The sequence below is a fragment of the Chelon labrosus genome, assembly GCF_963514085.1.
Source record: "Chelon labrosus genome assembly, chromosome: 3".
NCBI lineage: Eukaryota > Metazoa > Chordata > Actinopteri > Mugiliformes > Mugilidae > Chelon > Chelon labrosus.
Genome location: NC_140339.1, coordinates 21937196 through 21952199, shown reverse-complemented (window position 1 = coordinate 21952199; position 15004 = coordinate 21937196). Strand labels below are relative to the sequence as shown.

Sequence of the window (15004 nt, the reverse complement as noted above, 5' to 3'; positions counted from 1 at the left end):
TAGTTAATCGCTCACAGCGAACAATTTGCAGGAGCAGATTTACCAAGCAGGGCAAATTACTGGAGGCCACAATAAAGAAAAAGTAGCCAGCTCTTAGGGTGATCTACTACCAACGCACACATTTCTGAACGCGGAGACACAGCGTGATATTTCAATAATGACCGATGCAATCTAGCAAATGCAGAGCAAGTTAGATTACTGTCGCGAACAAAAAGGCCTGATGAAGGTGCAGGTGATCTTCAGAGCTCTTAAAACAGGCTCAGCTTGTCACCTGTACCCTGACAAACACAATAAAAAGTGTAAGTTCTATATGATTTTCTCTGACTGCAGAGAAAATACCGTACGGTAACCAGGAGAATCATCAAAAAAAAAGTTTTCACCGGCCCTCTCTATTCACTCATCATCCAGGATATGAATAATAGTCGAATTATGCTTTTGCGTCAGTTTGACGCCGCAGCTATGGTGACAGCCCAGACCCTACGCAGACCCTAACGACATGGCTGACGTGCACCTCCCCAGATATGTAACTACGCGGCAACACAGACCGCAAGAGCTGTGATTGGTCCGCTTGACAGGAGCGCGTTTCCGCTTCACTATTTCCGGCTGCTTCTCCATCTCTGCAATTTTTGAACTGAGTAAACTGACTATTACTTGAGTAGATCATGTTGCTTGATTTTTATAAATGCCTCATTGCCATACTTTTGCAGTCTGAAATGAGACCTCTTGCATTTTTTTTGTAATTATTTTGGATTTTGTCTGTATAAAACTTAAGCATCAATTGTCAAACAGCAATCAATGTATAGTGAACAATACAATTACACAGTGTTCATCATTTTCCTTTTTTTTCTTTTCTTTTTTTGCATTTTGAGGATGATGTTTGTAGCAGGTCAAGACAAAAAAGGATTTTAAATCTGTAGCAACAATGCAACAAAAATATTATCCATATGCACATTTTTCATAAAGCAAACATTTTACACTGATGCTGCTGATGCTACATGTTAATCTTAAAGACACCCAATGCAGATTTTAAGTCCTTTGATGAGTTGAAAAATTAAATACATTTAATCATGAACTCTTTTTTTCTATTTTCGTCATTCATGCAGATGCACACACACTCGCAGAGCTGCGGTGATTAACAAGTGCGGCGCGATCCCATTCAAAAGCAGGACAGGCACACACACTGGGTTTCCTTGCAGGGTTGAAAATCTAAGAGCACTCGAGGCGCAACACTGATCAAAGTGCCTACCATGGTGACATTATACCAAGTGACAGCATCACATATATCTATGCAAGGACACACTCACAAGTTTTATCCTGGGGAAACACGGAAAATACAACCTCTTCTGGAGGTCACCAAGGACTGTTTGTTTGTTTGTTCCTTCTTTTCTTTTAAATATTCATTTTGTTGCATGTGTCGTTGCCTTGTAATAATATCAGATGAGACACTTAAGAGTTTTGGACTACCTAAGCCATGCTGTGAAGCATGTGATGCTTTTGAATCAAAATCATTGCCACATTAGCTTCATGCTAAGCCAAAGATGCTTTGGAACATAATGCTAAATGTCTCACATTCCAGTAACCCGTGCACATACACGCTCAGTCAGTTTCTATATCTACTGTAAAATGCTCACATTCCTTTGAACAGTAACTGATCCTGGACACTGTCAGGAACATCATTGAATCAAACATAGCTAAGCAGAACCAAGTGCACAACCTTCATCCCTCCTCCTCCCTCCCTCTGCCTCTCTGAGGCCGTTTATTTCTTCGATCCATTTGTCATTTTGACCCATCTTGTCAATTTTTTGGTGTCCCTCTTAGTCCGTCACCATATTCATCAAATTACATTTCTCTCTCTACCTGTCTCACTCTGTGGCTCGAGTGGATTCAATTTGCTTCAGTTTCATTTAGTTCGGTTTGATTTAGTTCTGCCTTGATAAGATTCAACCTGTAACCAAGTATATACACATAAAATGACTTGTTATAAATGATAACTATGTAGAGGATGTGTATGTCACTGAGTGCATGTGTGCGTCCGAGAAAAAGCGATAAAGATGGGGCTATTTCAAGTCGCTGTGATGATTGTGAACAAGGCCATACCTTCGTACACTGCCTTGAACCCAGCAGAGCCGATTGTATCGTCCGACTGCAGGTGTAGCCACATCTGACTGGACAAACTAACGATGAGGTCAGGAACACTGGAGCCAGTGAGTCTACACATACATACAAAAATAAATTTACAAAATGTTAAGACGTCATACTATCTTTTTTTATATGAATAAGGTCTAAACTGTTTCCATGAAAACATCATAAAGGGCTGACGTAATCCAGTAAATACCATATGTACCTGCGCATTAGTGCCATGCATCTCTGTCTCTGTGATTGCCACCATTTGCTTGTTCTTTACTGCAGAATGTCAATAACACCATATTATAGGCCAGAATGTAAGTGGTACTTACACATAGAGTACCCTCCGAGTATCTCCTATCTTCCCTCCGTCCCCAACAGTGAGTGTGTCATATCCTCTTTCCAGATCAAACTCTTCAAACGACAGCTTTATTACCTAGAAAAACAAAACAAGAAAATACACACACAAAAAAAGCAGCTTTAAACACTTGCACATCTATAGGTGAGAATACAAACAAAAGCAGAAGGAAAGACACAGAGCCACGGAGAGATTTATTATGAGCTCCTGCAGGGATGATCTCATGCTTTTCCACCCTTACAATTTCAGGCAATAGAAACTAATGATTATATCACTGGGGAAATCTGAAAGCCTGGAATTGAAATGGGAGTTCTGTTTCACAAACAACTACCTCTCGAGCAATCAAATTGCTATACGATGTTAGGGATTGCATGTTAATAATGCTGAATTAATAACACCCATTATGAGGTAGCATTTTCTAAGCTAAAAAAAAAAAAAAAAGATCCCTTTTGAAAAGACTGGCAGCTCTCTGCCAGCTTCATGACCTCATAACTTCATGACTCAGAGGAAAATCATTTTAGAGCAGAAAATAGGAAGCAGGCTTCTATTATCCCGGTCAAAACCAGCCTAAAGTCCTGAAGTTTTATCACAGCACAGGGCTTATATTGAGGGATGGGACTGTGCTACTGTGCTTACAAAGACAGAGGTACCTTTGCTCTCCTTTCAGAATCAGTTATTAAATGTATATTCTCATTCAGTCTTAGAGCGGAATGGTACGAAATATTGGAAGCTAATTAAACAGGAAACACCCAAGGATTGTTGAGGAGACCACGGATATGCCACAATATGAAATGAATCATACGGCAACTGGGAAATCATGCTACCCTGTTTATTGTAGGTAAAGCAACAGCTGAAATACAAATAAAGGGAGATGAACAAGGCTGTAGCCACGTCCTCTTTTTAGCAAGGGGCAACAAATGGGAGACGAAATATTCTGCTCTATAAAAAGAGCCCTAATATTACCAGAGTAAGAGACAGACCAATGGCATCCTTGGCTGTGACCATCATCTATCATTTAATTAAAGCTGCTATGCCAAAGGTCTAATAATTAATTTGACGGTGATATATTGGTATTCCAAAATAATCCATCTTTAATGAAAGGGAGAAGACAAGGAACAAAACTCTGAACTTAAGCACGCTTGCTTTTATTTGGCAGCATTCTCCTTTACATTCAAGTCACTTGTGGGACCTACACATACTGAACTGTGCTGCTGAACACTGGGAAATTGAGTGTTAAATGCCTTACTTGAAGGCACCTTTGCGGCCGTAGCTGCACACATACAGCACTGGATCGTCAATCTGCTGAGTGCTCCAAAAGGCACTGGTGTTTACTGGTATTCTATTATTTGCTGCTTATCCATTATTTATTTGCTGTAGATCATATCCCTGACAGCAGCGATGATGGCAGTTGTTCTGCTATGTTCAGGAATCCTCCAAGAACAAAAAGAGATGCTCTCAATCAGCCAGCCTCCGGTGTATTATTGAACTAAGACAAACCGTGAACATATGATATTGCGGATGAGAATCCATCACATGGCATATCACACCACAGTCAAGTAAAACCTTACCGCAGGTGATAAGATGACTAAAAGCCATTTCAGCATGCCAGAGTCAGCCATGCACTGCTAAGCCTTTGGCTGCACTTTGTCAAAATATAAATGGCGAACAAATGTTCAGATAATGTTTAAGGATAGGGAACCGTCTGAGGGATTAACTGCCATCATGACAAGAATGGCAATGAAGCCACGTAGATCTGTATTCATGCCTGGTTGAACGGATCCTCTCACACACAAGCCTCATCTAAAAACAGCGCACATTGTTATGCAAACAAGATCATATTTAAAAGACAGAAAAAAAAGTTTATTTTTGACAGTTGCAACTTAAATTCAAGATACAGACCAATAAATGTGAGACTGATGCTTGTGAAAAGCTTTATACTCTCTCACTGTACAGTGGCTGTTGCAGCCTCTGGCAGTGTTTAGCCTCCTCAAAATGGTTGCAAATAATGAGAAAAAGATGCAAAACAACATTGCGAGGTACTAACTCCTGGCTAACCACAAATGAGCAGGAGCATTAATAAACCATTATACTTTAGTTGTTGGCATGTTTTTGTTTTTTTTTTCTCGCTGTAACTGAAGGGACACATGAACACTTGAGCTTGTGTGGATTTGTTAAAGACACAAAAGCTACAATCTTCAAATAATTATTTTTAATATCAAGAGCTAAAATGTGACAAAACAAATACTGCTGATTTGTTGACAAATTCTCAAATTGAAATTAATGATATTTTCATTTAAGCTACAATATGGAAATTATGTGGACACATGCTTTCTTGATAAGCAACAATGTATTCAAAATGTATTTAAACATTGCAGTAAATACTTCTCTGTCATCAGTTTACAGCAACTAACAGCCAAGTAACAGCTGCAAAACACAAAATGACCACAAACATCTGTAGCCTTCCAGCATCCTGTGCGAGCATGGGCACGTGGTCTTGTGTTGCACCAAAAAAGAGAAGCTGTGACTCCAGTTATTTAAGATGCAAAACAGCGGGGCCATTATTTTTCAATGCCACGAAACCACTACCCCCCAAAGATCACAGGGTTTAAGAAATTAAAGTTAGAATGAGTCATTCTAATCCATTACACTTTTTTTCTTTCCTGTGGTTGCAACAACAAAACAAAGGCTCAGAGCGATCAACACAACACAATTCCAGCAACGGGGGGTGTTCAAGTTTGTGCACGGGTCGAGGGAAAGGGAAATGGGAGACTGGGGAGAGGGTGCGGCAAGAACAAGAGGGAAATTCATTAAAAGGAGGAGGAGGAGGAGGAGGAGGATGGTAAATCTGGCTAATACTATCATGCTGAACTCTGATAAGGCGAGATGAAAAGCCCAGAAAGAGGAAAAGGTCAGACAAATATAAACTGAAGCAATGGATGGGCGCCATGTTCAAATCGGCGTGGCAGTGGATAGACCTACTTGAAAGGTGAGTAACATTTGTTTTGCTATATTTCTAAGAACTAATAACTAAGATATGCCTTTGTTTCAGTGTTAGTTGTAGCAGCAAGAGAACTGTTAGTATCCCCATCTGCAGCTGGTGTGCAGGTTCTCATAAAACCATCTTGTTTCCTCTGCATGCTTTGTAGCAGCAACTGTAGCAACACCAGACTCAAATCTCTGAATTTTAGTTCACTACAACTTTCATTGTGGTGCGTGTTTCAACCGATACAGAGAAAACAAAACCTCTGCATGCGATTCCTACAATCAATCGGAGCCAAACAAAACAAGCTCAACTACGCTCAGAAAACGGGTATGATTACGCCTCCCGTCCATCACCGCAGCCAAGCCCGGCCAAACGATTTGACAGGCCTGGCAGATCCAAGGCATAATCAGTTCCCAGCGGAGTGACTCACGATCAGCATTCCCGCACAAAACGTTTGTGGGTGGTGGAAGTTCGGGTTGGCTTCCAGGCTATGAATTTGGGGGAGTGTGAACCTGAAGAAGCACTGTGTGTTTGTTTGGCTGCTGAGTTCAAATATCCAGTCTCTCGCAGGAATGGCTGATTGTTGTTAAAACCGTACAGCAGCAGCAGGAGCTTGAGGCCATAAAGAAAAAGAGCGAAGCGGAACAGAATCAGAAACAGACAATGGTTTTCTGTGCATCCAAGCGTGTTTATTTGTGTGGTGGTTTTCTCAGGTTTCTGTCTTGACAACTGAAGCAGAATAATGTTAAGACTCAGCTGTTTCACCAAATGTATGAGTGCCGTTTGGCTGCATTTCTGTGCCTACATGTATGTGTTTATACTCATGTGTATGTGTGTGCTTAGACAGTCAAGGCAAAGCAGACCTGAAGGAAGGAACTGAAGCGTTATCACACTAAGTTCATTAGCAAGAAGCTCAGTGCTGTTCAATAGATCCAAATAGACCCATTTGGGGAGACATTAAGATCAGCCTGCAATCCAAAGCTACACTAGGTTGGCTTCTTTATTTTCTACAGAAAAGAAAGCAACCACCAAGAAAGACAAGAAAGAAGGATTCACCTCACAAAGAAAGGAAACGTTATCTTAGCTTTTACAAATCTAAAAGGGACAGTGGTGACGGCACAAACTAAATAAGTATTAGGTTTTGATTATTCAGAGAGGCGCTCATGTTGAAAATTGAACTGTATAGGTGGAAGATCGGATTACAAAAAAAAAGAAGAAGAGTTTCTGTGTAAGATGCCCTGCAAAGCCACAAGTGGAGCGTTATCACTCTGAGGTCATTAGCAGAGAGCAGCTGAGAGCAGCTCAATAGGCCGTTTAAACATTGTTCGGAGCACTGAGCAGCCCAAACGTACAGTGAAAGACCATCACTCAATCAGCCTGTACGGTTGTACTGCTGTGAATTTTAAGGCCTCTCAAGGGCACAGGGAGAAACGGATAATCTTTCTGATCTTAAATTCACTATGGGTCTGTGTTTGGCACTCAGGTCAGACAATCTAAGACTTCTGCTGGTCAGCGTTAGTCAAGACCGTGCGAACATTATCAGCACTGTACACTGTAGCAATTCTGTTTATCTGCAGTAGAGCAGTAATTCTAGGTTGCATGCATACCTTTAGATGGCAGCCGCAAAACAGCGGTTATTAAGTACATATATCATCTATGTATCTTTCTATATGTGTATGTTTCTTTGTCGGTCTATTGTCAAATCAATCAATATTTGTATTTATTACTTTGCTGCAGAGTCAGCTACAGACAGGCAGGTTAAGGTTGATCATCCTGCTTAAGGGCACTTCAGCAGGTTAGATGTTTCTCTGTATTCACTCTGAGGTAGTCTAGTCAGAGGGCAGCCTCCCTGCCACACTTAATATGCTGTAGTAGGTTTGCCTAAAAATGCAATTTGATTTGGGTCCTGTTAAAATGTCAACACTGCAGCCGTCTAATGAATTAAGCTCAGTCAGCCATTTCGACTACCAAATAAGCTTAAGTGACCCCTGCAAAGGGTAGCACGCACGACTGTAGGTTTCCTTTCAGTCTCGCTGGCAGTAACACCAACCTCACTATTACTATCACTACCATCAGCCGCGAGAAGGCTGCTTTCCAGACAGTACAGTGATATTTAACGGAACGGAAATAGCCAAAAATCTTTACTCTAAATGTGATCGACCCCTTAACTGACCCACTGTAAACGCGTACTAGAAAACTACATTTCTTTTTCAGAACACAGCTTGTGAAGGCGTGACAGGGCGCCTTGTTTGTACATTTTCCAAAATAATAGCATATTTACAAAATTGATTCACTTGACTCAGAGGCTGGCAGTGGTGGTGTATAGTTAGTATGTGTGTGTGAGTTAGCAGGAGCACAGTTCATTTGGGAGACGAGCACAAATGATTGAGCACGGCAGATCAAAATGGAAAGTCCAATACTCTGAAGCTAGATTGCTGATTTTTATAAGTTGGCATCCACAAATGAAATGAAAAGTTATTTAATTTAAACACTTAAGTAGCCAGAAATTATATGAGATATATGTAAACTGCACATCACTTGGTCAAAGACTGAGGATGCTAGAATGATAAGAGAGACACAATAATGTTGATAGAACACTTGATTTATTCATTCTGTCACTGATAGGGTCATGCTAATATTCACATCTAATGACAATTTTCAAGATTTCTGGATATAAACGGTCTGAACAAGGGTAGTGGCTGACAAGCTCTAGCCGGCTGCAGACTCGGTGGGACCTAGACATAAGCAAGGTGTATTTTTACATATTTCATAAAGTTAAGCCCACTGGAACTTTAATGCATTTCTACTACCCTGGGTCAAAAATAAACCGTCAAGAAAAAGTTAAAACCATGCACTGAGGTGACCCCTTGTCAGAAGTAGTACAGAGAGGGAACAGCTGTCCTGAAAGCAGAGTGTACGAGAATTCCCTTGCTGAGATTGTGCAGCTATGTTGAGTCATTGGTGAGCTGCCACAGCGCCTGTTTGGGACCCTTTTTCCAATAGATTACTTTTACCCTTTCAGCCAAATAAACAAGTACAGAATAACCTGAACTCTGTCTGGGGACAAATCCCACAGGGCAGTCTCCAGGCCTGGAAAACAGCAATCAGAAACTACTCTGTCATTTACTTGCATTAACACATTTCTTTTCCTTCTTCATTTTCTTTTATTCTAGACTTATTTTAGTAGCATTTCACTGACAGTCTAATTGGAATTGCATAAGCACTTGTGCTAGTCAATGCAGCTCAAGAGAGCATTGTAAATCATCTTTACACTGCACTGCATCTAGCAGCTACACATGGTGCAGATGGGCAGTGAGGTACAAACTCAGGTACAGGTGAGGTACATAAGGAGGCAGAGCTTGTAGATCCTCATCCTAAAAATTCATTTATATCAGCAGTGAAGATCATCGAGTGTGTGCAGAGGTCACAGCCCCATGCAATCCTCCTAGTAGGAGTGTTAGCTGTTATTTCTTAAGTAGTCAGATATTTCTGTTGGTTGTACTAATTGCCAGAATCTCATTAAAACTAGCCAAGAAGATTCATTCATTCCTTTTCTTTACATGTCTATTGTTTTTCAGCATCTCGAGAGCCACAGTCTGTCCCACTATGCACTCACAAGAAGGCAGAGCGCAACTCTAGACAGATGGCCGGGCAATTACAGGACTAACATAGATATACAATCACTCATTAATAGATTACCTGGCTTGCATGTCTTTGTACTATGTGAGGAAACAGAATCACCAAGGGGAACCTGAGACACAAGTCATAATAATAGAAGATTAAGAAGAACAAGAGGCTGTAGATGCTAACCGAACCGATATTTGTTTCCCTCCTCACCTCTTAACAACTTTCAATATAACGGAAAAATCTAGTTAACGTTCTTCTACTTCAGCGGATGGATAAAAGGTCGATAAATTAAAGTCAAGTATGTGATGCATGGTAAAGATCAAGCTTGTGATGTATGGTAATGATTGACCCCCATGACCAGCACAGCCAATTAGCAAATCCACTCAGCTTCTGGCAAAAAAGGAAAATGGCCACAAGTGACTAATTTGTTCATAGGTGTTGTGTGTAACAAGGTCATTACATCTGCACTGTAATGGAATAGTTTCATTACTCCACAGAAGATGTAGCATTTGCAGCAATTACAAATGCTCCTTGGGTTTATATGCAAAAGCTTTTCCGTTTAGTTATTGTCTCTCAGTGTTGTTATACGCTCTGAGGAGTGGCTTTCCATGTGGGACAAACAACCTGTCAAATTAAAAATAGACTTGAGAGGATGCCTGCTGGTTGTGCCCTGAAAGTACCCAGATGTGGCACATGTTTATGTGTTGGAGTCCTGCCCCAAGGTGACCTTTGCTTTAAGTGGTAAGAAAGCAAACAGCTGCTGTCTGGTAAAATAACTCTCTTGTCGAGGTGTTACTGCACCTTTGAGTGCTGTTGACCTGTCGGCTGGACGGTTTAAGAAAATAAACTGCATACTACGATACTGAGCAACAGCTGTGTGACAACTATGTGGAAATTGCATTATAAAGTGCTTATGCTAAAGCAGAAAACTAAGTGACAGCTGCATGGCTTGGGAAATTTCTTCAGACTGTTTTGGACTGTAGCACTTTCCCTACAGAAGGTTTAACATTACGCCTTTGTAGTAAAACTGAATTCATGAGCTATTAGAAGAGCCCATTGCAGAAAAACTAAAAAGTGCGACCTTGGGACATCTTTGCATCACAAGAAACCTGCTTTAGCAGAAAGGTGTTAGGTTCAGCAATGAGAGCCAAATACTGAGCTGATACAGTGAATTATGGAGAGTCAGAGTGCCAAATTACAGTCAAAAGCCAGAATAGCGAAAAGGTGAACTGAGATAATGTGCATAATTAGAAAGCTAGTGGTGAGTCGCTTTCCATCACCATGGACACTGATGGTTATTCACTCTGCACTTTACTGATGCATTGTGTTCGCTGTACGTTATCATCATCCTCACTGAGCTATGGCCTGTACATTTTATTACTTGTAATGACTGAGAGTTTTGTCACCACCTCATGTAATGTATTAGATTAGTTGTTTAGTTTAAACCCAATTTAACCCAAAGGACCAAATTAGGTTAAAAAAAAAAAGTAACACTAAAACCTAATTATTGTTCGTTATAATTTATGCATTATACACACATTATACAAGATTAATTTTACCTGGGGACATCATGTGATTTAGAAATGACCCCCCCATATCAGCGTTTCCCTAAAAATATCTTGTAAATCATGGCATAAACCATAGTTCTCATCTAAATGTGCTTAAAGTGCTTAAGCTAAGCAATGTAAGCCACGCCCACATATAAACCAGTTGGCTCGTCATGAATTTGGGGGTAGGATCCAAAGTTGTGAATGGTGTTTTCTTGCAGTAAATATTTAAGGAAATCTATTTTTGTATTTTATGCCTATCAAATGTATCAGCTCGTCGACGTTCCATGGTTCTTGTCGCCACATCACTGCAGGTCTCTTCCTCTGGCTATGGGTTTTTGCACACCCTGATGAAGCACCGAAGGTTGGGCATTATACATTAGTCATTCAACAGCTTGGGCGATAATGTAATCCGGCAAAACAATGTAGTGCCGCAGAATTAGACTGGACTTTAACATATTCTGGTTACAGCCTTTATTGGTCTTTATTGGCCTCAATTTCTGTGTCAAGTAAAATATAACAGAATCTGATGGAGTGTCACAGAACGTGTCCTGCCAACACCAAAATGATGATGATGATTCTTGCATGAAAATGACCTAACATCCAATGCCATAATACCACAAACACATGCACGTACGCACATGTGCGCGCACTAATATGTATTCATCAAGAAAAAGACAGCAGAGATTAGAAGCTTAATGGGCATGTGTAGTGGTGCGTTTCAGGGAGTGTGTGTGGGTGTGTGTGTGTGTGTGTGTGTGTGTGTGTCTTTCCTCTTAGGCCACATTCTGCGTTATAAACTAATAAACTAAAAAAAGCGACGCAGAAGTTCTTTTGGGTTCTCGCTCAGGTTGTTTATTTGCTTCTCATCCTCCTCCGAGGACTCTGAGACTGACATGGACAGGCCTCAGAGGTAGAAACAGATCAGCTGGGTTAGGGTTAGGGTTAGCGCTACATCCCAGCAGCCAGAGGTTTGATCCCGGGACCTACACACTATGCACCTCCCGAATAATTGACCCGACATCCAGCTACGCACTGCTGCTGGATGAAATCCTGTAGCATATTGTGGCCATAATACACCTGCATGGAGATGCTCAATCGCAGACTGGCAGGATCTGGACACAGAGGAACTGCAGGCTTGCATGGGGCTGCTCATTTTGGGTGGTGTTTACAGGTCAAAAACTGGAATCAACCCTCAGGCTCTGAGGTGAGAAATCATAGAAAGCTATGATGTCCCACAAGAGGTTTCACCACATTTGCCGAATACTGTGGTTCTACGACAAGCTTTCCTGACCCTGACACTGTATTGACAAGCCGGCTGCCTGCTGCAAAGTCTGAGATACGTGGATGCACTCCCTGCCGATGCCGTTAAGCCCAGACGGGGACAACTACGTGGATGAACAGTTCATCCCATTCTGAGGCCAAAAAAGCCAACCAAATATGGAATAAAGATTTAGGCAACCTCAAACTGACTTATGTCCAGAGACTGCAGGTGTACATAGGTAAAGCAGTTGCTGAAGTCAACCAGGGGATGTTGGTGGTCCTGAAGATGACAGAGGGGCTCCAGGGGCTCCAATAATAATAATAATAATAATAATAATATGTATAGTTCAGGCTGAAGAAGTTTTAAAAGACTGACTCTTTTAATGTGGAAAAGAAAACATTAATATACAAAGCTTTTACAGCAGTTTTTAGGAAGCGGACATTTTGTGTCGTTACGACCTCAAGTGCAAGCTTTTATTGAAATCTGCCACTGTAGAAAACATAAAGATGCATCAAAATCAGTGTTGCTGCCAATCACTGACCAATGTCAGGCCCTTAACCCCTTAACGCCTGAATTGATTTTTCAGTCATATAAAGAAATTAATTATTTGTGTTTTTGCTTACCACTCCGACCGGTCCTACGAGAACCTAGTGCTTGCAAAAGGTTCCTAGGAATTTTTTGAATTTGCACAAACCGTCATTGAAGCATTACATGTATTATTTCAGGTGCAGTCTGAGCGGAAACAGTGCGTCGCGAATTCGCGACATTCAGTGACAAGGGGTTAAAACTATGAAAAGCAAATACACATTGAAATGTCTTTTATGGAAATTATATTAGTTTTTTGATTTTTTTCAATTAGGACAGCACAGTGTTGTGGTTGGTTAGCACTGATGCCTCACAGCAAGAAGGTTCCGGGGTCAAATCCATGGGCCGACTGGGGCCTTTCTGTGTGGACTTTACATGTTCTCCCTGTGTCTGCGTGGGTTCTCTCCGAGTACTCCAGCTTCCTCCCACCGTCCAAAGACATGCTTGTTAGGTTCATTGATGATTCTAAATTGGCCGTAGGTGTGCATGTGAGTGTTAATGATTGTCTCTCTTTATTAAAATCTTCCAAAGCAAATACACATTGAAATGTCTTTTACGGAAATTAGTTTATTTTTTTTATTATTATTTAGTTTTTTTTTTTTATTAAAAAACTGTGAACATATTGGACTTTAAAGAGTTATAATAATAATAATAATATATATATTTTTGGCACCTTTTGGCATCTAGAACCCACAAAGGCTTAGCAAGCTGGGTAGCTTAACGCTTAAGAGATCCTGGGGACATTTTGTGCCATTACGTTTTTCATTTTCAAGCCATTTTGGCTGTCTTGAACGAATATAGCTAATCTGCCAAGGGATATTTTTTTTAAACATTTTTAACAATTGTTGTGTCAGTTCCTAAAATAGCCTTAAAATGGCTAAGCTACGCAAAACCCAACAGATTTGTTCCTAGCGACAAAAAATGCTCCATTGAAAACCATTGAAAATGCACTTTATGATCCCACATTTATCTTAACATAAATTAATGCATTTCTTTATGTTAAGATTTCATTGTGGACTACTAGCTTTCAATTAAACATTTTTATAGTTGTCTACCAGATTGTGCTACTATTTTCCCTTTCAATGCATACAGCTGAGTTTCACACTTTTACGATTTTCTGCAAGGATGCCTTGCTACCGAAATGAGTGTGTGTCGCTATTGGTGTTGGATAATGGCATGGGTATGTGGGTGTGTGTGTGTGGGGGTGTGTGGGTGTGTGTGTGGGTGTGTGTGGGTGGGTGGGTGCGTGTGAGCATTCAGGCATGGTTCAGATTTGAACCAAATAATTATCTGCTTGATATTGAGAGACACACACACACACACACCATAACACACACAGTTAAATCCTTTACCTCACATCCATAAGTCTTTTCTCCCTAATCTTGAACATTGACACTTTACCGTACAGCATAGCTTTCACAGTCATTGTCAGTTAGTTACTACGTTGGCCGAAAAAAAGCACAAAGTTATACACAACCAGATGTGTTTGCACACACACAGATTATAACAAGCAGACAAATTAAAGAAGCACATGCAAACCAGTTTTCTAACAGGTTGTCAGACCACAGCAAAATACACTGATTGTGCAGGTCAGCCAGTGCTACTTCTCGTACACGCAAACCTACGTGAAGGAGAAACAAAAGGTATGCAGACTTCAATAAAAAGATTCCTGTCCTGACATGTTATTGACAAAATAATTCATCTGGAATAATAGTCAGTCAGAGGTAAAGTGAGGAACAGAGAAATATAAAGAGAGCAAAAAAAACAAGGGCTGGAGAAAAATGACTGTTATTCATCTTTATGCAGGTTTATGTGCTCTCTTTTAGTATCTTGTTCTCTTCTTAAATCTCTCTGCACTTTATACCTTACCAACCACAAAATGCCTGTATAAACATCTATTTTTCTGGGCAGCTCACACTCAGGATTCTAAATAGTGTATTTAATCACCTGTCTTATTCTCTGCATACACAGATTAAATCATGATTAAAGACCAGTGTTTCAGCAGCATCATATATAGTTATTTTACTTCATAGAAAATTTGTACAACACTGAATTTGTGGCTGTTGTCACACCTTAGCTGCCAGTAGGTCCTCACACTGGATGCTGGATGGAGTGACTGACTGAGGTATACAACCACAAGCATGTACCGGAACTTTAAGCCCTAAAGGATGGATTGTCAAATGATATCTTTCACATATACAACATGACACTGATTCTATTCTATTCTGTTCTGTTCGATTCTATTCTATTATATAGTAGTTTATAACTGTTTTGATCTTGCAGTTTGTGTCTGTCCTTGTGTTTCTCTTTCTGTATGTTGATAGTGACATTTTGCAAATGCCAACAGCTGTAGTAGCTCATCATCCGTCATTATAGCACATTCCTGAAGAACTCTCGAACCTCAAGCCCTTTAAACATGCATGCACGCACGCACACACACACACACAAGCACACCCAGACACATATATACACATTAACACACACAAAGAAAGGCGGTACACAGAGTAGATTAAATC

The 15004-nt window shown here is 40.5% G+C and overlaps 1 protein-coding gene across 1 annotated transcript in view; it reads right to left on the bottom strand.

Moving 5' to 3' along the window:
• Positions 1-15004, bottom strand: part of LOC311485387 (CUB and sushi domain-containing protein 1-like) — a 285694-nt gene that overhangs the window by 127882 nt on the left and 142808 nt on the right. The window contains exons 10-11 of the mRNA XM_084540754.1: positions 2457-2560; positions 2098-2210 (exon numbers count right to left, since the gene is read on the bottom strand). Coding sequence (XP_084396880.1) covers positions 2098-2210; positions 2457-2560 — 217 coding nt within the window. The remainder of the gene's footprint in view (positions 1-2097; positions 2211-2456; positions 2561-15004) is intronic.